Source organism: Balaenoptera musculus, chromosome 14 (genome assembly GCF_009873245.2).
Source record: "Balaenoptera musculus isolate JJ_BM4_2016_0621 chromosome 14, mBalMus1.pri.v3, whole genome shotgun sequence".
In the NCBI taxonomy this organism is placed as follows: domain Eukaryota; kingdom Metazoa; phylum Chordata; class Mammalia; order Artiodactyla; family Balaenopteridae; genus Balaenoptera; species Balaenoptera musculus.
This window is the reverse complement of record NC_045798.1, coordinates 66,082,644-66,109,598: the sequence shown is the minus strand read 5'-3', so window position 1 is coordinate 66,109,598 and position 26,955 is coordinate 66,082,644. Positions and strand designations below refer to the sequence as shown.

The following is a 26,955-nucleotide window of genomic DNA, read 5'->3' as shown; positions in this document are numbered from 1 at the left end:
CAAGTCTCTTCCTGCCGGTGGTTGTTTCTTAGTGTGGCACTCCTGGCCCTTTCTGCTCCCAATGATACAGTCCTGAAGGTCCAGAGGATGGGCTGTTCCTGGATGAACCAAAGGCTGCTTCGGTCTGTGAAACAAGATGCCACGGTTTCCCAGTAGCTCTCTGGTGTCTCTTGCTTAGGTAGAAAGATAAGGTAGTCAACCCACAAAACGTCAAGCTTAGGCACAAACTTTTTTAAACGCTTACCATGAATTCTGGAATGTCTCTCACCTAGAAATTTAAATTGGTCCTGTTTTCACTGAGCATCCATTTACCTTATTTTAAATAAAGTCAGTGAGAACCTAGAGGCATTTAAATGTTCCTTTCCTTTTCCCCTCAAAATTGTATTTGTACTAGGACTCGGTTGCAGAGATATTACCAGTCTGTAAAAAGATAAATCTTGTCCGCACACAGGTGATCTTGCCCTCCATCATGAATGTGCCTATTTAGAAATGGGCACACCACAAGGTGGTAGTGCAAAATGAGGCCAGCACGAGGAAATCAGATTTTCCAAATTAGATCATGCACCTTCTCTCTGCCCAGCACCTAAAGAACAGCAAAATCCAAACTCAGCATTGCAAAGTAAACATACATTTCCTTACCTCCTCCACTAACTACTAAGAGATGAAATCCCAAACTCTTAGGAAAACTGCTTCCTTCTACAAGTGTACTGAAAGTTTTGAAACTTTTTAAAATTTTGCTTTCACAAGTTTACTTCTAGACTGCAACTGGCATCGCTCTGCCCCTGGGCAGGCTACTTCCCCCAGACAGTTGAGCAGACAAAGGATTAGCTTCCATTTAGACAGGAATAAAATCTGTTCCTTCATAAGTGATTTTGGGGGTGGGGGGAGGTAGGAAGGCTTTAAGACCTTTGTTATATAAGGTAAGATACCCAGGACTCTTTTAATGAAACCTTTAAATTACTCGTGGATAAGAGGCTGAGTGCTTCAGGCAGCAGTTTCCTAAAATCCTCATTACTTTATAAGCCATGGAGCATAGGGGGCGGGGTGAGCGGGTATACGGGAGAGAGGAATGGGGTAAGAGAGCTCAGATCTTCCAGGCAGAGCTTCCGGACTCTAGTTTACTAAATGTAGGCCCCTAAACATCAGTCCAGCTGTATCTAAACTGTGGATCTTGCCTAAAGCGAAGTGTCCTCCTGTGCCAATGTCCTATGTTCTTTAAAATTCAAAAGTTGTCTTATGTTCATTTAGCTCTGTGCTAAACTTTTGTTTTTATTCCAACAGATTGTCAAAATTTTGAACCTTTATACTCCCCTGAATGAATTTGAAGAACGGGTAACAGTGGCCTTTATACGAACAATCCAGGTGAGTTTTAAAATATTAATCGATGTTATAAAGTCCTAGTCTAAAACAAATAAAAGAATTAGTAGTTTAGATTTTAACCTTGCTTCTCTATATTAATGAAATACTGGTTACCTTATATTCTAGAAGACCTTACATTTTTAGTTGTTCTCTTTAGGTAAATATGAGCCACACCACCCATGAATAACTTATCATATATACACAGAAGACTGAACTTTAATCATCTCTGCCTCTCAGATTTTAGACATTGTCTAAGTATTTCATTTGCCACTACCGTGTTACTAAACTATAGCACAAAATGAAATTAACAAAGTAAGCAGAATATCAACCCTACCCACAAATGGAACTAAGAAATACTCTTTTCAGAAAACAGTTTGAGCTCTTAAATCTTGACTCTTAAGGCTTACAATATTTGCCCTTAGGAATATGCTTGAAAGAAAACATTTCAGGGAAATGATTATTTAAATCTGTCTTAAGAGTATGGGAATTTTTGCATAAAGATGAGCTGCCGAAGCTGAGCCCTAGGTGATCTGGGCTGAGTGCCTAACCTTTGTGGGCGCTGTAGCAGACAGCATGTAAATGATGAGTCACATCAAGATTACTCAAAACACGAGGAGCATTTCTCCCATTAGTATATGTGGGTAACATTTTGAGGAGACCTAATGCTTTCTCAAACTCTTAAACAACCTCTTTAGCCAGTGAAGTAATTGTCAATATGAAACAAGGATAAAAAGAAATGGGGAAAAGTAATCAGAGGAAGAGGCAGGAAAAGAATAAATTAACTTGAGCGTCGTGTACAAGTAGAGAATAGAGGCTGAAGATCAAGGGAGGGTGTTCTCTTCAAGGCAGTGGGGGAAATGCAGTGGTTTATTAAAGATTTGGATCACAGAGAAGCAGGCAGAGAGTCACCAACACAGATATTGTATAGTCAGCTGCTGAAAAGACTGATGACAGGAGCCATTGAGTTCTCTGACCCGCTACTGTTTTTATGGAGAGTTGAGAATTTACACAAAGTGCAGATTTAGAAGGTCTTTTTTGTCTTTAAATATCTGAAACATACATTAGAGGGAGAGCTGTAACTGCTTATAAATTCGCACTGTTTACGAGAAGAGTTCAGGCCAAAGTTCAAAGAATATGAGCCAAGTCAGACTTGGGTTTGAATTAAGGAAGTAGGAAAAAGACAGTGGAAGTTGGTCAGATATTCTCTGGAGACATGTACAGTCAGATTCTGAGTCTTCCTTAGCAGTCAATTCCCATGTCCAGCAATTCTTTCAAAAAATGGTTTTTTGGTTTGGTTTTGTTTTGTTTTTCTTGCTAGAGTTTTATGTTCTGTTTCTCCCTAGACAGTGCTCAGAGGAAAGGCTCGGACAATCCATGCCATCCTCCTGTACTTGAACCTTATGTAGGATAAATACAGGTTGCTTATTAAAGCAAACCATTTGCTTGGGTGGTGAGGACAGAATATGCTGACCTATAAGAATGTAAATTTAAGGGGATTGTTAAACACACCAAAGGATTCCCACCAGCAATGCATGAGGTATATACATACAAAGGAATATGAGTCTTGTATTTTTGTATGTTGAACCACCCTTGCATTCTGGGGATAACTCCAAATTGGTCATGTATCTGTTTGTTAAGTCTAACTGGTTTATAGTGGTGTTCTTTGGCCGCTGTTTGCTGTTGATCTTCCATATGGTTTGTTCTATCCATTATTGAAAATGGGGTATTGAAGTGTCCAACTATCATTATAGAACTATTTCTCCCTTTAATTCTGTCCATTCTTGTTTCATGTATTTTGAGCTCTGTTGCTAGGTGCATGTATATTTGTAACTCTTATATATTCTTGATAGATTGAGCCTTTTACGGATATATAATGTCCTCCTTTGTCTTTTGTAAACTTTTTTAATTTAAAGTATATTTTGTATGACAATAATATAGGCATTTCAGCTCTTTTCTGATTACTTGGAATGTCTTTTTTCAAACTTTTACTTTCAATCTTTTTGTGTGTCTAAAGTGAGTCTCTTGTAGATAGCATATAGATGGATCATGTTTTTTCAATCCATTCTGCCAATCTCTGCCTTTTAATTGCCTTTAAGTTTACATTTAAAGTATTACTGATAAAGGATTTACTTCTGCCATTTAGCTACTTGTTTTCTGGATGTCTTTTATGTTTTGTGTTTTTCAATTCTTCCATCACTGCCTTTTTGTGTGTTTGTTTCTTGTAGCGAGTGTATCATTTTGATTCCCTACTTTCCTTTTCTGTATACTTTTTAGTTATTTTCTTAGTGGTTACTGTGGTGATCACTATTAACATGTTCAACTGATAACGACCTAGTTTAAATAATACCAACTTAGTTTCAATAGTGCACAAATACTCTGCTGCTATACATCTCCATCCCTCTGCCTTTATATTGTTATTGTCACAGATCACATCTGTTATACATGTGTATCCATTAACAGAGATTTATAATTATTTTCTGCATTTGTATAAATCATACAAGAAGAAAAGGTGCTACAAACCAATAGTATAATGCTGGCTTTTACATTTACCTATGTTGTTAGCTGTACCAGTGTTCTTTATTTCTTCTTATGGCTTGATTTCTTATGGCTTTGAGTTACTGTCTAATGTCCTTTCATTTCAGCCTAAGGACTTTCTTTAGTTACTGGTAACCAGCTCCTTCTGCTTTTGTTTATCTGGAAATGACTTAGTTGTCCCTCAGTATCTGTGGGGGATTGGTTCTAGAACCTCCATGGATACCAAAACCTGTGGATGCTCAAGTCATTTATATAAAATGGCATAGTATTTGCATGTAACCTATGCACATCCTCTGTACACTTTAAATCATCTCTAGATTACTTATAGTACCTAATACAATGTAAATGCTATGTAAATAGTTGCCACCATGTATCAAATCCAAGTTTTACTTTTTGGAACTTTCTGAAATTTTAAAAATATTTTTGATCCATGGTTGGTTGAATCTACAAATGCAGAACCCATGGATACAGAAGGCTGACTGTAATTCTTCATTCTTGAAAGATAGTTTTGCCAGATATAGAATTCTTGGTTGACAGAAAGAAGAAATTTCAGGACTTCAAATATATCACCCCACTGCCTTCTGGCTTCCATGGTTTCTGATAAGAAATCCACTTTTACTCTTATTGAGGATACCTTGTTATGTGATGAGTCACTTCTCTCTTGCTGCTCTCAGGATTCTTTCTTTGTCATTGGGGTTTGATAATTTGACTATAATGTGTCTCAGTGTGAATCTTTTTGAGTTTATTCTGCTTGGAGTTTGTTGAGCTTCTTGGAGATATATAGAGAGATAAATATATCTTTCATCAGATTTGGGAATCCAGCCACTATTTCTTCCAATAGTTTGCTGTCCCTTTCTTTCTGGGACTCTTGTGATGTATATGTTGGTACACTTTATGGTGTCCCACAGGTCCCTCAGGCTCTGTTCACTTTTATTCACCCTTTTTTCTGTCCACTCCTCAAACTGAAGAATTTCAATTGCTTTCTCTTCAGTTTCACTGGTCATTTCTTCTGCCTGCTCAAGTCTGCTGTTAGACCCCTTTAGTGAACTAAATGAAAATTTTCATTTTAGTTATTACACTTTTCCTATATCTGGCTCCAAATAAAGGGAAAAGGAGATGGGCTCTGTCCCTTTAAATCTTCCAATTGATGCTGCTGGAGGGAGCCACTGCCTCCCAAGAGAGCCAAAATCAAGGCAGGCATCTGTGCCTGCCCTTCAGGGAACTGCCAGACCAACCAAAGTGCACAACCCCAGATTTTTGAAAGACAAGATCTCACTGCCTACCCTGGCACCAGCCAGCTGCTCCAGGACTGTGGGTTGCTATCCCTACAGCTGCAGTGGGGCTGGAGAATGGGGGATGGTAGCTGATGCACACTGATCTCTTAGCAAAGGTCAGCAGGCTCTCCCTTCATCAGGCACTCTCCTGGTTATTGTTAAGTGTCCCATCAGGTTCCAGAGTTACAAGATAGTTGATGCCAATTGCTTTTTTCTAGCTCAGTGGTTGCTTCAGTGGAGGGACTGACCCCTAGAGGTTCCTGCTCTGTCATTTTGTGTGATGTCAGTCTCCCCATTCCTTTTTACAGATGAGGAAACTGAGGCAGCGAGAGGTTCAGGAACTCACCCAGGGTGGTGCCAGGATTAGAGCTCAGGTTATCTGCCTCCAGAGCCCATGGCCTTAACCACTTCACTATACTGCCTCGCCACATGATTTGCACCTGAACTATATTTTTCTATTCTCCCTTAGATGGAAAATTTTTAAAGAATGCTAGAATTGGGAGAGGAGTTGAAGTCATATGATCTCCAACAAGCCTAAACCAGAGCTTCGCTCCCTGCTAAATACCTCAGGGAGAGGGAGACCACATTCTCCTGAAGTCCTACCCAGTTATCATAACAGAAATATTCCTGTGATTCATTTTTGTGAATTCACCAAAACTGGCTATTTTTAGGCATAAGAAGTATTTTACGTCATCTTATTCTTCCCCACAGGCACAACTGCAAGAGCGGAATGACCCTCAGCACCTGCTGTTAGACTTCAAGCACATGTTTCCTGTTTTGTTCCCATTTAATCCATCTTCTCTGACCATGGACTCAATCCACATTCCAGCGTGTCTCAATCTGGAGTTCCTCAATGAAGTCTGAAAATGCACGTGCCAAAGCTCGATTGCCAGTGAGAGCAAGAAGGAAGTATACAGTACAGTAAAGTGAATTTAAGGATCTGTTAAATCTATAAAAGTAGACCACATCAGAGGTTGAGAACCTGTGCAGAGTGAACTATACAGAATAAGACACATCTGTTATTATATTTTGTACCTACTGCTCAGAATAAAACACTTGAAATATGGAAGATTTTTTTAAAGTATGATTTCGGTCTAAACAAATATACATCATGATCTACAGCCACCAAGCAGTCCCCATGGGCCATATAAAAGATGCCAGTCTATAAAATGGAAACTGCCTAGTTTTGATCTTTGCACATAGCTGGAGAATGCCCAAAGTAAAATGATATTAAACATATGTAAGTCACATAAACTGCCTTCAGAGGACTTTTAACAAATAATGGTACTAATAACCATGACACTGTCATATAGTGAGTGACATTTCCCCCCGTCAACAAACCGTAGGTGTGGATGGGTTTATGGGGAGATGTTTTGAGGACAAATATATAGACCTGGGCCTTCTGAGAAGTTTCCCAAAGACATTTTTTAATGCCTGGTGATGCAGAGACAATGGTGTAATTGACCTCCAGACTAAACAGTTTGATTATTGGTTTCTGAAATAAAATTAGAAGACTCAGTCCCTAACATACTCAAACCCACTTGTGTAGTTGTGAATTTACGGAAGAATTACGCTAAAAATGCTGCAGTCCCAAACGTAAGATGTGAGCAAATAGAAAGATATTCTTTACATTTCCAATGCTAATCCATGCACTTCCTGAGTCAACAAAACTTTCACAAAAATCTATGTAAGCTAAATGTTAGAAAAGAATAACAAGTCTTATTTACAGATTAAAAACCAAACAAGTCAATATAAAAGCCTTTAATCCCTTATTGCCATTATACCTCCAAAAAGAACATTACACAATGCGCTAGTGATTCCAGATAACTAAAAGAGTAAGGAAAACAAACTTCATCTTGAGGATCAGACTATTTGAAAAGCCTTTTTTAAAAATCAGTTCAGGTATTATTAAATTATTATCCAAAACTTTTGGGTGTTTGTGTGTGTGTGTGTGTTCTTTTTAAAGGGAGAGAAGCTTATGTCAACTTTCCCTTTTCAGGTTATTTTCAACACTTTTCAAATTTACCACAAAAAACTAAATATCTCTGCTTTGAAATAAGGATTTAAAGAATATTCAATGATGATATTACAATGAATTTTATGTGTTTGCTACTTTTATAATTTTTTGTCTCTTCTAAAGCAAGCATTCAATTAGAAAATCCTACATGTCGTTTACAATCTTTTGCTATTTTTTTCATATTTCTGGTAGATAACAGTATGCTGCTCCCATGACAGGAACAGATGGTGTTTGCAAATCATAGAAGAGCCCCTATGTTGCATCAAGAAGAAAACATTTCTCCGCAGAGTACAAGTAGAGCCCCCGTACCCCGCCACCTTCTCTTGCTCAGCCTCTCAGCTTAAAAGGCTCTTGGAAACACAACACACTCCGAGCCCTAAACAATCCTGTGTGTGGAGCTCTCCTCACCCGCTGGGCAGGACGAGGCACAGCCCTGGGCGAAGGCCGCTGCCCAGCACGTCCCAACCCATGTGGTCGGCATGATCCCCTCGACCTCCACGTTGCACGTCCCGGCTTCTCTCGGGCGTCTGTGCAGAGCTGCGCCTTTCCCTTCCTTCCCAGCTAGAGTTACATGATATGACATCCCTGACTACACCCTTCAACAACCCACATGCTGACTAGCTTTGGAAGGCCAGTCTAAACCAGTTGAGTCCGCGGCTGCCTCTTTTTAAAGTTCTTTATTATGTGTAACTTGCTTTTTACTGCACTTTAGTTTAAAACTTGGCTTCATGTAAGGCCTGTTCTTAATCTTCGAGAGCCAAAAATGCCTTGTTAGAGTGCTAAGGGGTGTAAAAAGCAGTGATTCCATAAACGCGACGGCTTCCTGCCCCTACATACTGTCTTACACACTCATTCTCTCCATCCCTCTGGGTTACTCACTCTGCTGTCACTGGTTAATCACTGGGTGCCAAGGACTCCCTGAATAAAAGCTTGGCAAGTAGAATAAATGGGGTGGGGGAATCTTGTGAATAGTCCTCTACTTAGCCTAAGAAATGCAGGTTTAGTTCTCCTCTTCCAAAGGTAAAGGTATTTCACTGGAGCTGTGCTTATTTAATCTATATATACTTAAAAAACAAGTACTCTTTTATAGACACCAGGAATAAAGGAATACAGTAATCAGTTACTTAATGTTTAGATCTGCCCTATTTAATGTAACACTTGGAGACTGGAAGAAGCATCTTTAATATGTTAGCATTTTTCTTCTTTGCATTTTTTTTAAAAGTTCAATTCATTTTCCAACTTCATGAAATCAATAATGACTTTTTTAATTTAAATAACTTAATTCAACATAAAGTTTTGAATTCTAAACCAGATATCTGTCTTTATATTTTAATATTTAAAATTTAGTTGACACTTTTCTCACTGTGTGCCTTTAGCAGTTACTAAGGTAACTGACATCAATTCTCTGAAATAAGTGTTTCTGTGGGAAGAATTTTCATGTTCAACATAACATCCTGGTGGTGTTTTGATCTGTCTTTTGAAACATGAGAAGCATTTTAAAGATTACTTAAGAATCACATACTTAGATTAAACAATTTGTATTTTAAGTATTATATGGGACCTATCTGTTTACCTAGAGTAATGTGTGTTCGTTGCTGAGGCTGACAAACACATCACCTATATGCATATCACCTACATTCTCCCTGTGCCGTCACAGCTGCAGTTAGACTTATGGTACCCAGCAAGCAGATCAGACCCAAAGGAAAATAGGCTTTTCCCCCCTTTTTATGAAGCATGTCAATAGGAGTTTCTTCCCTTTCCTGTACTAAATTTTAAAGCTTTTGTAAAAACAAAAAACAAAACAGACAAAACGAGGAACTTGGAAAACTTAGAAAAAATTAACACTGCTACCATCAATTCATCAAATATTTACTTAGAGCTTCACTTAATGCATTAAGATTATAGTAACAAATACATTAGAATCCATTTCTTTTACATACAGTAAATTTAATTGTTTTCATTCATTCTAAGGCACCAAGGGCATCCTAAGTTGAAGCACTTGTATAATGCCAAATGACTAAACAGTTACTAAAATATGACAGCATGGGGCAGGACACTGTAGATTTTCCTCATAGTATATTTCTCTGCAGTTTCTCAAATTATTTGCTGCATGACCCAAATAGCCATAATTCACTTTTTGTACACATCGGTACCATAGTGAATTAGGGAGTATAGAAAATTAGAGGTTGATGCCAATGCCATAGGACTTTTTTCTTATTATAAAGGTTATTAGATACTAAAGATTGTTTTTCCTAAAAAAATTTCTAATTTTAATAAAGGGGGCCAATCAAAAATGAATTTAAACTACTTTCTAAAGTGATACAGTATCAGAATAATCCAGATTTGAATATAACATTTTGCTCCCAACTGATGTTTGGATGAAGGACTGCTTCACTGAAGGGGATCACATCATATTCAGGGGTGAACCTAACAATGGAGAAGAAATACTACTAATAAAAATATTTTTCCACTTTCAGCAAATCTGTAAACTACACCTTTGTTTATAAATATAAATTGCTTGTATTAGTTACTGTAATATTCAGCTGTGGATAAAAATTTGTGGAAATAAATACTTTTGAAAAAAGTGGTGTGACAAATTTAAATGAAATTTAAAACTCTGTAACTACACATTGGCTGAACAGTTAATTTTTAATGCTTAAGAAACTATTCAGGGGCCTATATTCAAAGATGCTTCATGATCATTTAAACAAGGGTTTGGCAAACTACAGCCTGCAAGTTGGGGGTAAAGAGAAACTTTCCCTATAAAATAAGACTTACTGAGCTACACAATTCAAGCAAGGCAGTTTTGGCGTAGTGGATCAATGGAATAGGACAGAGAGCCCAGAGATAGACTCATATGTATAACTTTGTAAATGGTAGAGGTGGCATTACAAATCAGTGGGGAAAATATTTACAAGATCTGTATGGAGGATCTTATATATAAGTGAAAAACATTAACAATAACATTTAAAAATTGGAGAAATATATTTCACAGATAAGAAGACTCCATACCACAAAAATGTCAATTGTCCCCAACTTGGTCTATAGATTAAAATCCATCTCACTACAGTTTTTTTTGGTGAAAACTGACAAGCTAATTCTAAAATTTATATGGAAGAGCAGAGGCCCAAGGATAAGGGTCTCCTCAAGACAAAGAGGGAAAGCTTTCCCTAATATGTACCAAGACTTACTATAAAACTTTAGTAATTCAGATGAGTGGAACTGGCACAGAGATAGAAAATTTGACCATTGGAGCAGAACAGAGAGCCTAGAAACTGAACATTTGTATGGAAACGTTGGTAGACTGTTTATTACCTAGAGGAGCACACACAAAAATCACCTGGAAGATAGCCTCAACCACCAGAGGGCAGACAGTAGAAGCAAGAAAAACTACAATCCTGCAGCCTGTGGACCAAAAACCACAGTTACAGAAAGATAGACAAGATGAAAATGCAGAGGGCTATGTACCAGATGAAGGAACAAGAAAAAACCCCAGAAAAACAACTAAATGAGGTGGAGGTAGGCAACCTTCCAGAAAAAGAATTCAGAATAATGATAGTGAAGATGATCCAGGACCTCGGAATAAGAATGGAGGCAAAGATTGAGAAGATGCAAGAAATGATTAACAAAGACCTAGAAGAATTAAAGAACAAACAAACAGAGATGACCAATACAATAACTGAAATGAAAACTACACTAGAAGGAATCAATAGCAGAATAACTGAGGCAGAAGAACAGATAAGTGACCTGGAAGACAGAATGGTGGAATTCACTGCTGTGGAACAGACTAAAGAAAAAAGAATGAAAAGAAACGAAGAAAGCCTAAGAGACCTCTGGGACAACATTAAACGCAACAACATTCGCATTATAGGGGTCCCAGAAGGAGAAGAGAGAGAGAAAGGACCAGAGAAAATATTTGAAGAGACTATAGTGGAAAACTTCCCTAACGTGGGAAAGGAAATAGCCACCCAAGTCCAGGAAGCGCAGAGAGTCCCATACAGGATAAACCCAAGGAGAAACACGCCGAGACACATAGTAATCAAAGTGGCAAAAATTAAAGACAAAGAAAAATTATTGAAAGCAGCAAGGGAAAAATGACAAATAACATACAAGGGAACTCCCATAAGGTTAACAGCTGATTTCTCAGCAGAAACTCTACAAGCCATAAGGGAGTGGCATGATATACTTAAAGTGATGAAAGGGAAGAACCTACAACCAAGATTACTCCACCCGGCAAGGATCTCATTTAGATTTGGTGGAGAAATCAAAAGCTTTACAGACAAGCAAAAGCTAAGAGAATTCAGCACCACCAAACCAGCTCTACAACAAATGCTAAAGGAACTTCTCTAAGTGGGAAACACAAGAGAAGAAAAGGACCTACAAAAACAAATCCAAAACAATTAAGAAAATGGTCATAGGAACATACATATCGATAATTACCTTAAACGTGAATGGATTGAATGCCCCAACCAAAAGACATAGACTGGCTGAATGGATACAAAAACAAGACCCATCTATATGCTGTCTACAAGAGACCCACTTTAGACCTAGGGACACATACAGACTGAAAGTGAGGGGATGGAAAAAGATATTCCATGCAAATGGAAATCAAAAGAAAGCTGGAGTAGCTATACTCATATCAGATAAAATAGACTTTAAAATAAAGAATGTTACAAGAGACAAGGAAGGACACTACATAATGATCAAGGGATCAATCCAAGAAGAAGATATAACAATTATAAATATATATGCACCCAACATAGGAGCACCTCAATACATAAGGCAACTGCTAACAGCTATAAAAGAGGAAATCGACAGTAACACAATAATAGTGGGGGACTTTAACACCTCACTTACACCAATGGACAGATCATCCAAAATGAAAATAAATAAGGAAACAGAAGCTTTAAATGACACAATAGACCAGATAGATTTAATTGATATATATAGGACATTCCACCCAAAAACAGCAGATTACATGTTCTTCTCAAGTGCACATGGAACATTCTCCAGGATAGATCACATCTTGGGTCACAAAGCAAGCCTCAGTAAATTTAAGAAAATTGAAATCATATCAAGCATCTTTTCTGACCACAACGCTATGAGATTAGAAATGAATTACAGGGAAAAAAACGTAAAAAAGACAAACACATGGAGGCTAAACAATACGTTACTAAATAACCAAGAGATCACTGAAGAAATCAAAGAGGAAATAACAAAATACCTAGAGACAAATGACAATGAAAACACGACGACCCAAAACCTATGGGATGCAGCAAAAGCAGTTCTAAGAGGGAAGTTTATAGCTATACAAGCCTACCTAAAGAAACAAGAAAAATCTCAAGTAAACAATCTAACCTTACACCTAAAGAAACTAGAGAAAGAAGAACAAACAAAACCCAAAGTTAGCAGAAGGAAAGAAATCATAAAGATCAGAGCAGAAATAAATGAAATAGAAACAAAGAAAACAATAGCAAAGATCAATAAAACTAAAAGCTGGTTCTTTGAGAAGATAAACAAAATTGATAAGCCATTAGCCAGACTCATCAAGAAAAAGAGGGAGAGGACTCAAATCAATAAAATCAGAAATGAAAAAGGAGAAGTTACAACAGACACCGCAGAAATACAAAGCATCCTAAGAGACTACTACAAGCAACTTTATGCCAATAAAATGGACAACCTGGAAGAAATGGACAAATTTTTAGAAAGGTGTAAACTTCCAAGACTGAACCAGGAAGAAACAGAAAATATGAACAGACCAATCACAAGTAATGCAATTGAAACTGTGATTAAAAATCTTCCAACAAACAAAAGTCCAGGACCAGATGGCTTCACAGGTGAATTCTATCAAACATTTAGAGAAGAGCTAACACCTATCCTTCTCAAACTCTTCCAAAAAATTGCAGAGGAAGGAACACTCCCAAACTCATTCTATGAGGCCACCATCACCCTGATACCAAAACCAGACAAAGACACTACAAAAAAAGAAAATTACAGACCAATATCACTGATGAATATAGATGCAAAAATCCTCAACAAAATACTAGCAAACAGAATCCAACAACACATTAAAAGGATCATACACCACGATCAAGTGGGATTCATCCCAGGGATGCAAGGATTCTTCAATATACGCAAATCAATCAATGTGATACACCATATTAACAAACTGAAGAATAAAAACCATATGATCATCTCAATAGATGCAGAAAAAGCTTTTGACAAAATTCAACACCCATTTATGATAAAAACTCTCCAGAAAGTGGGCATAGAGGGAAACTACCTCAACATAATAAAGGCCATATATGACAAACCCACAGCCAACATCATTCTCAATGGTGAAAAACTGAAAGCATTTCCTCTAAGATCAGGAACGAGACAAGGATGTCCACTCTCACCACTATTATTCAACATAGTTCTGGAAGTCCTAGCCACAGCAATCAGAGAAGAAAAAGAAATAAAAGGAATACAAATTGGAAAAGAAGAAGTAAAACTGTCACTGTTTGCAGATTACATGATACTATACATAGAGAATCCTAAAACTGCCACCAGAAAACTGCTAGAGCTAATTAATGAATATAGTAAAGTTGCAGGATACAAAATTAATGCACAGAAATCTCTTGTATTCCTATACACTAATGATGAAAAATCTGAAAGAGAAATTATGGAAACACTCCCATTTACCATTGCAACAAAAAGAATAAAATACCTAGGAATAAACCTACCTAGGGAGACAAAAGACCTGTATGCAGAAAACTATAAGACACTGATGAAAGAAATTAAAGATGATACCAACAGATGGAGAGATATACCATGTTCTTGTATTGGAAGAATCAACATTGTGAAAATGACTATACTACCCAAAGCAATCTACAGATTCAATGCAATCCCTATCAAATTACCAATGGCATTTTTTACGGAGCTAGAACAAATCATCTTAAAATTTGTATGGAGACACAAAAGACCCCGAATAGCCAAAGCAGTCTTGAGGCAAAAAAATGGAGCTGGAGGAATCAGACTCCCTGACTTCAGACTATACTACAAAGCTACAGTAATCAAGACAATATGGTACTGGCACAAAAACAGAAACATAGATCAATGGAACAAGATAGAAAGCCCAGAGATTAACCCACGCACCTATGGTCAACTAATCTATGACAAAGGAGGCAAAGATATACAATGGAGAAAAGACAGTCTCTTCAATAAGTGATGCTGGGAAAACTGGACAGCTATATGTAAAAGAATGAAATTAGAATACTCCCTAACACCATACACAAAAATAAACTCAAAATGGATTAGAGACCTAAATATAAGACTGGACACTATAAAACTCTTAGAGGAAAACATAGGAAGAACACTCTTTGACATAAATCACAGCAAGATCTTTTTTGATCCACCTCCTAGAGTAATGGAAATAAAAACAAAAATAAACAAATGGGACCTAATGAAACTTCAAAGCTTTTGCACAGCAAAGGAAACCATAAACAAGACAAAAAGACAACCCTCAGAATGGGAGAAAATATTTGCAAACGAATCAACGGACAAAGGATTAATCTCCAAAATATATAAACAGCTCATTCAGCTCAATATTAAAGAAACAAACACCCAAATCCAAAAATGGGCAGAAGGCCTAAATAGACATTTCTCCAAAGAAGACATACAGACGGCCACGAAGCGCATGAAAAGATGCTCAACATCACTAATTATTAGAGAAATGCAAATCAAAACTACAATGAGGTATCACCTCACTCCTGTTAGAATGGGCATCATCAGAAAATCTACAAACAACAAATGCTGGAGAGGGTGTGGAGAAAAGGGAACCCTCTTGCACTGTTGGTGGGAATGTAAATTGATACAGCTACTATGGAGAACAATATGGAGGTTCCTTAAAAAACTAAAAATAGAATTACCATATGACCCAGCAATCCCACTACTGGGCATATACCCAGAGAAAACCATAATTCGAAAAGACACATGCACCCGAATGTTCATTGCAGCACTATTTACAATAGCCAGGTCATGGAAGCAACGTAAATGCCCATCAACAGACGAATGGATAAAGAAGTTGTGGTACATATATACAATGAAATATTACTCAGCCATAAAAAGGAACGAAATTGAGTCATTTGTTGAGAAGTGGATGGATCTAGAGACTGTCATACAGAGTGAAGTAAGTCAGAAAGAGAAAAACAAATATCGTATATTAACGCATGTATGTGGAACCTAGAAAAATGGTACAGATGAGCCGGTTTGCAGGGCAGAAGTTGAGACACAGATGTAGAGAATGGACATATGGACACCAAGGGGGGAAAACTGCGGTGGGATGGGGATGGTGGTGTGCTGAATTGGGCGATTGGGACTGACATGTATACACTGATGTGTATAAAATTGATGCCTAATAAGAACCTGCAGTATAAAAAACAAACAAACAAAACAACTAATACTAAACTTTCATTGGGTTATTTGTATGGAAATATGTTAATATAAATGTTTCAGACATTACATGAAATTTCTAAAAATCTTATATTTGTATTTGTATGGAAATATGTATGGAAATATGTTAATATAAATGTTTCAGACATTACATGAAATTTCTAAAAATCTTATATGTTCTGGTATAATGTTATAAGTAATAATCCTAGTTATTACTTTAAAATGTATATCTCAGAAACAACTAATTTTCTTGTCAACTGCATTATTATGAACTTTCATCAAATCTTTAACTGTGGTCATTTTTAAGTCTTTTGTCATTAAAGACAGTTCTGGGTGTACTCTGATGCTTTTGCAAATATGTTCCTATAAAAGGGTTTCATCTTCAAGAAATTCATGGAAAAGACTCTGACAAATACAGGTTTCTGGTAACTGACTGTACTGCTGAACTGAATGAATAAGCATTTTCAGAACTCTAATGAAAAACTGATGAACTCATAAAAGTGCTAAAAAAATCAAGATGAAAAAAAAATTAATTACATGGGACTGAGTGAACTGATTAGGATGAGTATAATTTTTGTGACTTTCTGTCTGAATTAAAAAAAAAAAAAAATCACCTGGAAATCCTTTTAAAAATTCACATAACCAACCTCACCCAAATGTACAGAATAAGACATCTCCAGGGAAGGTGCCCTTAAACACCCATCATTAGGGAACCCTATTGAAATATTTCATGATACAGAAATGTGTTCACAACATACTGATCAGCTGAAAAGTTACCTCTGGAACCCAACTTCCAACCTAAGGAAGGCCTTAGGGAATAAGGGAAATAGGGAAGGCCTAAGGATGGACAAACTTCTGGGTGGCTGGTGGAAGAATAACCTCTCTTCAGGAAAGCCTCCACCTCATTCCCAGAGAGGTTAGGGCCTATCTTCAGGACCTCAACAGGAAAACTGTGCGCCAAGAGCCAAATTTCAGACAACATACACTTATCTAGTAACAGTTGAGAAAGAACAAAGCAGCCGACATCTGGGTCCTGGTCTGACACTTAGAGGTAGGTCTGGGTGGTGGCAGAAGCTGGCCTGGTGCTCCCAGCTAGGCCCCGGTGATCTCCTTCTGCACACAATCTTACAAAACCACATCAGACAAGCTCACTGACTAATGAAGGGAGCCAACACAAGACTACTTCACAGTTGTCTAAACACAAACACAAGATCTCTGTGCAAACCACACGATACCAAACACCCCTCTCCCGGCTAATGGGTGACTGCAGCTTCTTCACCAGTTGCAGCTTTAGTCTAGCTGCAATCTGCCCTCCTTCTAGATAGGATCATGCTGAAATAGCTAATCAAACACTTGACCCTACTTCTGAACAGCACCCAATCCAGAGTGAACCCCTGCATCTCTGGACTCCCCAGATCACCTAACCAAAGCCCAACGTCCAACACCCTCTCACTGAGCTGCCCCTCGCTTCCCTAAAGTGTGCCCTTGACGTGCAGACTTCCTGTTGCAACAGCGTTAAACACAACCTGTTCACAGGTGTGTGCCAGGAGGCGTTTGGCTGAAGGGCATCAACACAGTGTTGTCCCCTTCCACCAATATTAGCATTTTGCAGGGTAAACTTAGAACCAAGGAGGTACTGTTACTGAACCAAACTTGGGTCCGCTCGCCTGCACACAGTAAAGCCAATCTACCAACACGGGGCCGTGGGGAAGGAAAGTGCAGTGTACTGCAGGGCTAAGCAAGGAGTATGGGTGGCTAATGCTCAAAAAACCTGAACTCCAGATGGATTTCAGGGAAAGGCTTTGAAAGACAGGGTGAGGCAGAGGGTCTCAGGGTACCTGATCCGCTCCTAGACATTCTTCTGACTGGTTGGTGGTGAGGTAATCAGGAGTCAATATCACCAACCTTCTGGTTCCAGCTGGTCTGGGGTCTATGTGCTTGTGGGCAGCACGCAGTTAACTTCTCCCACCTGGTGGCGGTTTCAGTATCTGCAAAACAGCTCAAAGGACTTGGCTCAGAATATTATCTATAGCCCTTGAGGAGGAACTAAAGGTCCTTGACTTTGTTTAATGGCTAAACTGTTATTATTTTTGTCTTGACTGTTTTCCTTTGTTTCTGCATTTTCTCATTCTCTGATTAAGTTTGCTCTTTGGAACTCAGGGAAGGCCTAGGCGGTTAAAGTTTTTCTACAGACAAGAGGCAGGTGGAGGACGTGGGGGTGGGGGTAAGGGGCAGGTCTGTCCAGGGAAGGACCAATAGGGGCCTGCATGGTTACACCTCAGGTTATACAGGCTATGGCAGGTACCTTGGAGATACTGCCAGTTTGGTTGCAGACCACTGCAATAAAGTGAATATCACAATAAAGTGAGTAACATGAATTTGTTGGTTTCCCAGCGCATATAAAAGTTATGTTTCCACTATACTGAAGTGTACAATAGCATTATGCCTAAAAAAAAATGTACATGTCTTAATCTAAAAATACTTTATTGCTTAAAAATGCTAACCATCATCTGAACCTTCAGCGAGTCTTCATCTTTTTGCTGGTGGAGGGTTTTGCCTCAATATTGATGGCTACTGACTGATCAGCGTGGTAGTTGCTGAAGGTTGGGTGGCTGCAGCAATTCTGATTGACATATATACACTAATATGTATAAAATAGAGAACTAATAAGAACCTGCTGTATAAAAATAAATAAATAAATAAAATTAAAGGAAAAAAAAAGACAACAATGAAGTTGCCACATCTATTGACTCTTCCTTTCACGAACGATTTCTCGTAGTGTGCAATGATGTTTGATAGCATTTTACCCACAGTAGAACATCTTTCAAAATTAGAGTTAATCTTCTCAAATCACTATGTATGGCAGCTATAGCCTTACAAAATGTATATCTTAAACAATGACTTGAAAGTCAAAATGACTCCTTGATCCATGGGCTGCACAATGGATGTTGTGTTAGCAGGCATGAAAACAACATAAATCTCATTGTACCTCTCCATCAGAGCTCTTGGGTGACCAGGTGCTTTGTCAATGAGCAGTCATATTTTGAAAGCAATCTTTTCTTCTGAGCAGGAGATCCCAACAATGGGCTTAAAATATTCAGAAAACCATGTGGTAAACAGATGTGCTGTAATCCAGGCTTGTTGTTCCATTTATAGAGCACAGGCAAAGTAGATTTAGCATAATTCTTAAGGATCCTAAGATTTTCAGAAAGGTAAGTGAGGATTGGCTTCAACTTCAAGTCACCAGCTCCATTGGCCCCTAACAAGATAGTCAGTCTGTCCTTCGAAGCTTTGAACTCAGGCATTGACTTTTCCTCTCTGGCTATGAAAGTCCTAGATGGCATCCTCTTCCAATAGACAGCTGTTTTGTCTGCATTGAAAATTTGCTGTTTAGTCTAACCACCCTCATTAATTATCTTAGCTAGATTCTGGATAACTTGCTGCAGCTACTACATCAGCACTTGCTGCTTCACCTTGCACTTTGATGTTATAAAGACAGCTTCTTTCCTTAAACCTCATGAGCCAACCTCTGCTAGCTTCAAACTTTTCTTCTGCAGCTTCCTCGCCTCTCTCAGCCTTCACAGAATTGAAGAGAGTTAGGGCCTTGCTCTGGACCAGGTTTTGGCTTAAGGGAATGTTATGACGGGCTTGATCTTCTATCCAGACCATGAAAAATTCTGTATCAGTGATAGGCTGTTTTGCTTTCTTATCATTGTGTGTTCACTGGAGTACCACTTTCAATTTCCTTCAAGAACTTTTCCTTTTCATTCACAACTTGGCTAAATGTTTGCAAAAGGCCTAGCTTTCAGCCTGTCTTGGCTTTCCACATGCCTTCCTCACTAAGTTTCATCATTTCTAGCGTTTGATATAATGTGAGAGATGTGTGACTCTTCCTTTCACTTGAGCACTTAAGAGGCCACTGCAGGGTTATGAATTAGCCTAATTTCAATACTGCTGTGTCTCAGGGAATAGGGAGACCTGAGGAGAGGGAGAGAGACAGGGGAACAGCCAGCCAGTGGAGCAGTCAGAACACACACAACATAATCGATTAAGTTTGCCATCTGATATGGGCGTGGTTTGTGGCACCCCAAAACAATTACAGTAGAACCAGCAAAGATCACTGATCACAGATCACCATAACAAATATAATAATCATGAAAAAATTTGAAATATTGTAAGAATTGCCAAAATGTGATGCAGAGACACAAAGTGAGCAAATGCTGTTGGAAAAATGGCACCAGTAGACTTGCTCCAAGTAGGGTTGCCACAGACTCAATTAAAAACAAACCAAAACAAAACCAAAAAAATGCAATAAAGTGAAGCAGAATAAAATGAGGTATGCCTGTATTACTAAATGAAATTCTAAGGCTTGGTAAGGATATAGACACTGCAAATAACCTTCCAACAGGTAGAGGAACAAAGACAAATACACTTGACCCTTGAATGCGGGGTAGGAGAGCCCACCCTCCATACAGTCAAAAGTCTGTATACAATTTATAGACAGCCCTCCATATGCTCAGTTCCTCCATATGGGAGGTTCCAACCAACCTCTGCTCATGTAGTACAGTAGTATTTACCATTGAAAAACATCTGCGTATAAATGAACCCATGCAGCTCAAACTCATGCCGTTCAAGGGTCAACTGTATATATCCTTCACTTAGGTTTGTGACAATATCTTAAGCTATTTGGAACACACCTAGACCTGGGGTAAACTTAAAATAAGTTCAGCAAATCAGTGTCTGTGTTATTTTCTGTCTACATTTCATTTCTGATGTTCTTGTTTGGCAACTCGAACTTTCTGTAGAGTAGGTATTTGTTATAAGGACAAAACCACATCCAAGGTAATAACTGCTTAATTAACAAAATTTGAAGTTATCACCAAAGCAGTTAGATTAACAATGAGCACATACATAACTTGCCCAACTACTCAAGATTAGCAAACTCACCTGTCTCATTTATTCAAATTCAAGGCCCTCTGTATCCTTGGGTTCTGTGTCCATGGATGCAATCAACTGCAAATCAAAAATATGTGAAAAAAAATTTTTTTCCAGAAAGTTCCAAAAGCAAAACTTGAATCTTCCATGCACCAGCAACTATTTACATAGAATTTACATTGTATAAGGTACTATAATCCAGAGATTGCTTAAAGGAGAATGTGTGTAGGTTATATCCAAATACCATGTCATTTTAGATAAGGGACTTGATTTTGGTATCCTCCTGTAACCATTCCCTAAGATACAGAGGGAAAACTCTACTCATTTGTTAACATTGTCCTAGCCCCTACCAACTCCACCAATTTTCCCAGTTTCTGTTACTGAAACTTCTAAAGCCATTGCTGCATAAGCTACCATTAATTTTGAGTATTATAGGAAGTTTAAGCACAGGAAAATTATCCACAAAATGTAGAAGATAGGGCTGAGGCTGGTTATTTCTGAAATCCTAATGAAATCTTAACATTAGAATTTACAGATTTACAATAGATTCATTGATTTCCAGTCTTAACGCTGATCTATTTTTTTTTTCAAAAAAATAATTACAGAAAGAAATGATAACAGGGCATTTCTAAAAATACTGAGAGCTAAATGTCTTAGAACATTTACATCTCATGAGGGCCCATGTCTAGATTTTAAGAATTATAAAATAACTAATTTTGATATAGATATTTAGTGTTATACAATATATACTTGGTTATATATGGTTAAACATGAAAAGAACTAATTATAATTTATTTCTGGTAATTTTGCATCTTTATTGAAAGATACTTTTCCTCCTAATTTTTATTTTGAAAAGTTAAATAACTACTGAAGAGTTGTCAAAATAGAGCAATGAACAACAGTATACTCTACCTTTAGGTTCCCTAATTGGTAATACTTTGCCGTATCTGCTATCTCTCTTTCTCTGCCAGTGTATTTGTATGCATGTTTTGAGTCATTTGGTAATTAGTTGCAGCATCATGACTCTTCACCTCTAAATATTTCAGTGTGTACCTCCTAAGAACAAAGGACAATCTCTGCCATATCTACAATATAATTAACATAATCAGGAAAAGTAATGTCGATGCTACCGTCTCATGCAATTTATAGAAAGTTCCCCCAACTGTCCCAATTCTGTTCTTTAGAGTTGTTGTTTTTAAATCCAGTTTCCAATTAAAGATCCCATGTTACATTCAAATGTCACATATCTCCTCTAATCTAATACTATTCCCGGCCTTTTTTGTTTTTCACAACATTGACATTTTTTTAAGAGTTCAGGTCAGTTATTTTGCAGAATGTCCCTCAATCTGGATTTGTCTGATTGTTTCCTTATGATTAGATTCAAGTCAGACTTTTTTTGGAGAAATCCTACATAAGTGAAGTTGTGTCCTCAGTGTATCCAGAGGGTGCATGATGTCAGTTTGTCCCATTAATGGTAATGTTAAGCTTGGTCACTTGGTCAAGGTAATACAAGATTTCTCTGGTGTACGGATAACTTTTCCTCTTCATGACACTTTGAGATTATGTAAATATCTTTACATAGATTTACATGTTTTTTATATATGTAAAACTTTTACCCAATGGTTTTCAAAATCCATCCATTTTCATGACATTTTTAATTACAAAAAACTTAGGAAATTTGGAAAGACTTACTGCTGGTGATCTGTAAGGTATTGAGTGGGAAACTGTGATACTTAGAGTGATGGTATCTTAACTTTTCTTAATAAATATATGGGGGGCATTGAATAGAACCTGCCTTTTTCTCTTATTGAAGAACACTAATACCCTTATCAATAGTCCTACAGACCAAATGCAATTACTCTGCATTTGGACTATTAGAAAGTTTTAATGGAAAAACCCATAACTTTTAAAGATCTGTTTATTTCCTCCACCACTGTATCTCACACTTACGCATAATTCACTGCACGTTTTCTGATTTTTATTTTCTTCATTACAAAACACACATTTGACTGCTTAAGTTTATTGAGTGTCAGCTTGAGATAAAATGTGTTGGTTTTGGCTCACCTAATGAATTCCATTTTGGTTTCAATTTTATTATGTTACTAGCTTTCAAACATAAATCAATTTCTAATGCTCTAATGGTACCAGCTCTGTACCATCCTTGGAAGAATTAAGAAAATAATCATTCAAATCATTTCCTGTAGGAGCCATGGTTGAGAAAGGCTGAGCATCTAGTAGTGACACATTGCCTCACTTCTCCACCTACCTGAAGCCACACTTTACCTCATACCCCCAGATCCTTCCCCTGCCAAAAAAAGCAAATAAATCTTCTAATCCAAGCCACCAAATGCAAGTATGTTACTTTTACCAAGGTTTCAACTACTTTATTTCTTCCACCGAGGAAGATTAACTTAACATTCACCTCCTTTCCTGTTTTCTATAACATATACCTTAATGATACCTGTCTCTTTTTCTACCTCCGCTTCTACGTTCCACATGCCATAAGCCCTGGACAAACAACATGGGCCTTGGGCTTCGGAGAATCAAGAGTTCAAACCTATAATTCAGCAAATCTAGATATGAGGCCTTGGCAAATTCTTTGGTTTCTCTGGGTCTAAGCTTCCTCATTTATAAAATGAGAAAGGAAAAACTCTTACCTATTTCATGGGGTTGCAGAATGTCCCTTAATTTGGGTTTGTCTGATGTTATATGAGTTGTATGTTATTCTGTTTTATGTAACAATTATCATATTGCCTGAGTATACAAATTATAAACAGCATACATAAGTGCCTGGTGCATGGTGGGCACACAGTGTTCATAGATGTTAGCTTTTATTTTACTATGCTCTTTGCTCATCATCCAGAATATGAAGGTGAAAAAAAATCATCGGGTATGTGGGAAGCTTTGATTTATTCAAAGTCCAAATTCCACTGACTATATACACTTCTTGTGAAAAAGGAGTATACATATTTTTTAAAGTTAATAGCCTTGGAACTCATGTATTGAATTGACGACTGTCAATTTCCTGGATTTGCTCAAATCAAAGCAACAGAAGAAAGAAAAGGAATAAACCAGAGGGTCAAATTACAATAGATGGTGAGTAAAAGGGAACAGTGGATAACTGGGAGAACAAAAGGGAAATGAAGGAATTTTCTATAATGATGGACATGTTCTAAATTATATTTTGAAAGCTGAGAGTAGTTTGGGTTAAAAGAGTGTATGCACTTGTGAAACTCATCCAATTTAAGATTTGTACATTTGACCCCATGGAAATTTTGCCTTAAAAGAATTGTAGGGGGCTTCCCTGGTGGCGCAGTGGTTGAGAATCTGCCTGCTAATGCAGGGGACATGGGTTCGAGCCCTGGTCTGGGAAGATCCCACATGCCGCGGAGCAACTAGGCCCGTGAGCCACAACTACTGAGCCTGCGCGTCTGGAGCCTGTGCTCCGCAACAAGAGAGGCCGCGACAGTGAGAGGCCCGCACACCGCGATGAAGAGTGGCCCCCACTCGCCACAACTAGAGAAAGCCCTCGCACAGAAACGAAGACCCAACACAGCCAAAAATAAATAAATTAATTAATTAATTTAAAAAAAAAAAGAATTGTAAACAAATACTGACCTCCTAACATGAGTCATAGTATTTCTGGGTGAAGTGTACTAAGATCTGCATTAAAAAAAAAAAAAAAAAAAAGATGGTTTGATGGAAGAACAGATGGAGGGACGTGATACAACAAATATGGCAAAATGTTAACAACTGTAGAATACAGGTGGTGAATATATGGATATTCACTGTAGAAGTCTTTCCACTTTCCTGTATGTTGGAAAGTTTTCATAATAAAAACTTTGGACTATAAAACAAATAGGGACTTCCCTGGTGGTGCAGTGGTTAAGAATCCGCCTGCCAATGCAGGGGACGTGGGTTGGAGCCCTGGTCCGGGAAGATCCCACATGCTGCGGAGCAACTAAGCCCGTGCACCACAACTACTGAGCCTGTGCTCTAGAGCCTGCGAGCCACAACTACTGAGCCCATGTGTCGCAGCTACTGAAGCCCGCACACCTAGAGCCCGTGCTCCGCAACAAGAGAAGCCACCGCAGTGAGAAGCCTGCGCACCACAACGAAGAGTAGCCCCTGCTCGCCGCAACTAGAGAATAAGCCCGCGCACAGCAACGAAGACCCAACGCAGACAAAAATAAATAAATAAATAAAATTAAACAAACAAACAAACACAATGTGAGAGGGCCACGAAGTCATTTGAAAAGCAGGATTCTAGGGCGGGCATTGCCTGACAGCTCACAGAACACCTCAGTGCCTCCCACCACCCCTTCCCAACTGAGTGGTCCCAGCGCGGGTTGGAAAAGAATTTCCAGACACAAGGCCGAATGTAAGGAAGATAGAGTTTATTAAAGAGAAGGGTCGCTGCAAGAACAGCTGGCCGACTTCCTGGTAGGCAGGGAAAGCCGACCCTGAGCGTGGGTTGCTTGTCTGGTTTGTTTGTTTGTTTTAACATCCTTATTGGAGTATAACTGCTTTGCAAGGGTGTGTTAGTTTCTGCTTTATAACAAAGTGAATCAGTTATACATATACATATATCCCCATATCTCTTCCCTCTTGCGTCTCCCTCCCTCCCACCCTCCCTATCCCACCTCTCTAGGTGGTCACAAAGCACTGAGCTGATCTGAGCCAGCAATCCCACTATTGGGCATATACCCTGCTTGTCTGTTTTTATAGCCAGAGAACAAAGGGACTGCTGAGTCACCCGCTGATTGGGTAGGATCTGCATGTTTCCAGTGGGATGAATACCTTTCTGTATATGGTATGGAAAAGGAGCAAGGCATGTTGCTTGGGAAAGCTCAGAGATGTTGCAATGGTTGCTGCATGACAGAGTGATAAGGGTCTGGTAACTGTGTTCCGGCGATGTTGGCCCTTTTAGTTTATCTCGTTCTTTGTCCTTGGAGCACACCACACCGACCACGCGAATCAAGCCCGAGGCAGCCTGGCCAGCCTCCGAGCCCTGGCGCTGGGGATCTGCCCCTTCTCTGCCCGGGTCGCCTCCTGCTCGCCCGGTCTCAGTCCGTTCTCAGCACACACTCTATCACCTGGTTCCCAGAACTCAGATTGCGCAGTGGTCACGTCATCATCGACCAGGGCTCACAGTTACAGCGGCAGAGGCATCCCTAACCTCCCTCATCCGTAGCCTAACCGGCTCACCCCAATCTCCCAGCCCCCGGTTCCCTGGCCCCATTTCGCCTGACAAGTTTTCATAATCCTCTCAGGCTCCGCCAGCGGCGCCGCCAGCCATGGGGCCCGATCATATAAGGAAAATACTGCGGCTTCATCCAGAGCTGCACCGTGGACCCGGGGGCGCCCCTGCCCTACGCCACTCGCTACACTCCTCCCCTGCCAACCTCCCCAGGCCTGTCCCCCTCGCCGGCCCCGCAGTCTAGGCCTCTGCCCCTGGTCTGCGCAGCCGCTCTCCCCAGCCTGCGGGAGTCGCTCAGCCAATCCCCTCCCGCCGTCTTCCGGAGCCTCCCCCACTCGACTTCCGGTCCGCCGGCAGCGCCCGCCCGCAACCCACCTCCTTCAAACCAGTTCCACACTTTTCGGTCGCCTGGTCACACGTTTAAGAAAATTCAGGAGTGAGGATGAAGAGGCACGTTAATTACCTGTTGGGGGTAGCGGGGCGTATAGAGGCCGGGGATAGGATGGACAGGGTAGAGTCAAATCATTCTCTTGATTGGGAGACAAAGTCTTTAAAAACAACGATATGAGGAAAAAAATCCGCTTGCGAGGAACGTTCTCTTGTCCAAGGCCGGTCTCCCCGGGAGGTTTTGGTACCCTTGGTTCCCACGGGGTGGCGCAGAGGGCCGCATCCTGCCAAAACAGAGAGAGAGCCCTGGCCCGGCCGCGCGAAGTAGGTAAAAAGGCGCGGCCGAGGCCACGCTGGCGCCGCCCCTCGCGCTTAAAGTCCGGGTGCCCGGGGCGGTACGTCAGCGTCGCGGAGGAGGACCCCTGCGCTGCCGTCCGCCGCCATGGCCCTGCTCCGAGGTGACCCCTGCAGCCTCGCCTCTCTCGCCCCTGGTTGGTGGGGGGGTGCGGAAGGGCCCGGTCTCGGCGGGGAGTCGAGGCCTCCTAGGCGGTAAAGGGGACTTGATAAAACCCCAACCTGAAAGCACTGTTTGGGTTCAGGAGAAAACATACTTGTCAGGCACTAGCGACAGTGATCTCCCTGCAACTTACAGCTGAGAGTTGAGACCACGGTTTGCTTGCTTCTGACCTTGAAGGTCATTTGCCTTTGCGCGGTAGTGACTCACCTAGTTCGAGGTTAGCTGTTTGGAGACTGGGGCGGCGCCATACGCACGAGGCGGCCTGGGGCGGAGGGGTGCCTCTCCCATGAGCCCGGCG

At 39.6% G+C, this 26,955-nt stretch overlaps 2 protein-coding genes, 1 long non-coding RNA gene and 2 other non-coding genes across 10 annotated transcripts in view; 2 read left to right on the top strand and 3 right to left on the bottom strand.

The window, feature by feature from the left end:
- MYO5B (myosin VB) overlaps window positions 1-6,237 on the top strand; it is a 367,733-nt gene extending 361,496 nt beyond the window's left edge. For 4 of the 6 annotated variants that reach the window (XM_036823444.1, XM_036823439.1, XM_036823438.1 and 1 more), the window contains 2 exons: window positions 1,282-1,362; window positions 5,880-6,237. In XM_036823444.1, coding sequence (XP_036679339.1) covers window positions 1,282-1,362; window positions 5,880-6,032 — 234 coding nt within the window. In that variant the 3' untranslated portion in view covers window positions 6,033-6,237. The remainder of the gene's footprint in view (window positions 1-1,281; window positions 1,363-5,879) is intronic. The other 2 variants (XM_036823441.1, XM_036823442.1) reach the window with 1 other exon arrangement.
- On the bottom strand, window positions 30-26,955 carry LOC118880086. Its single transcript, XR_005016215.1, has 4 exons — window positions 26,865-26,955; window positions 26,217-26,424; window positions 20,566-20,631; window positions 30-173 (listed from the first exon to the last, which is right to left on the bottom strand). It is a non-coding gene; the product is annotated as an uncharacterized LOC118880086 (long non-coding RNA).
- LOC118880460 lies at window positions 25,615-25,697 on the bottom strand. The gene has a single exon (XR_005016323.1).
- Window positions 25,775-25,915, bottom strand: LOC118880405. Its single transcript, XR_005016282.1, has one exon.
- ACAA2 (acetyl-CoA acyltransferase 2) overlaps window positions 26,449-26,955 on the top strand; it is a 41,684-nt gene continuing 41,177 nt past the window's right edge. Inside the window, exon 1 of the mRNA XM_036823445.1 lies at window positions 26,449-26,598. Within this exon, the coding sequence (XP_036679340.1) occupies window positions 26,583-26,598 (16 nt within the window). The 5' untranslated portion in view covers window positions 26,449-26,582. The remainder of the gene's footprint in view (window positions 26,599-26,955) is intronic.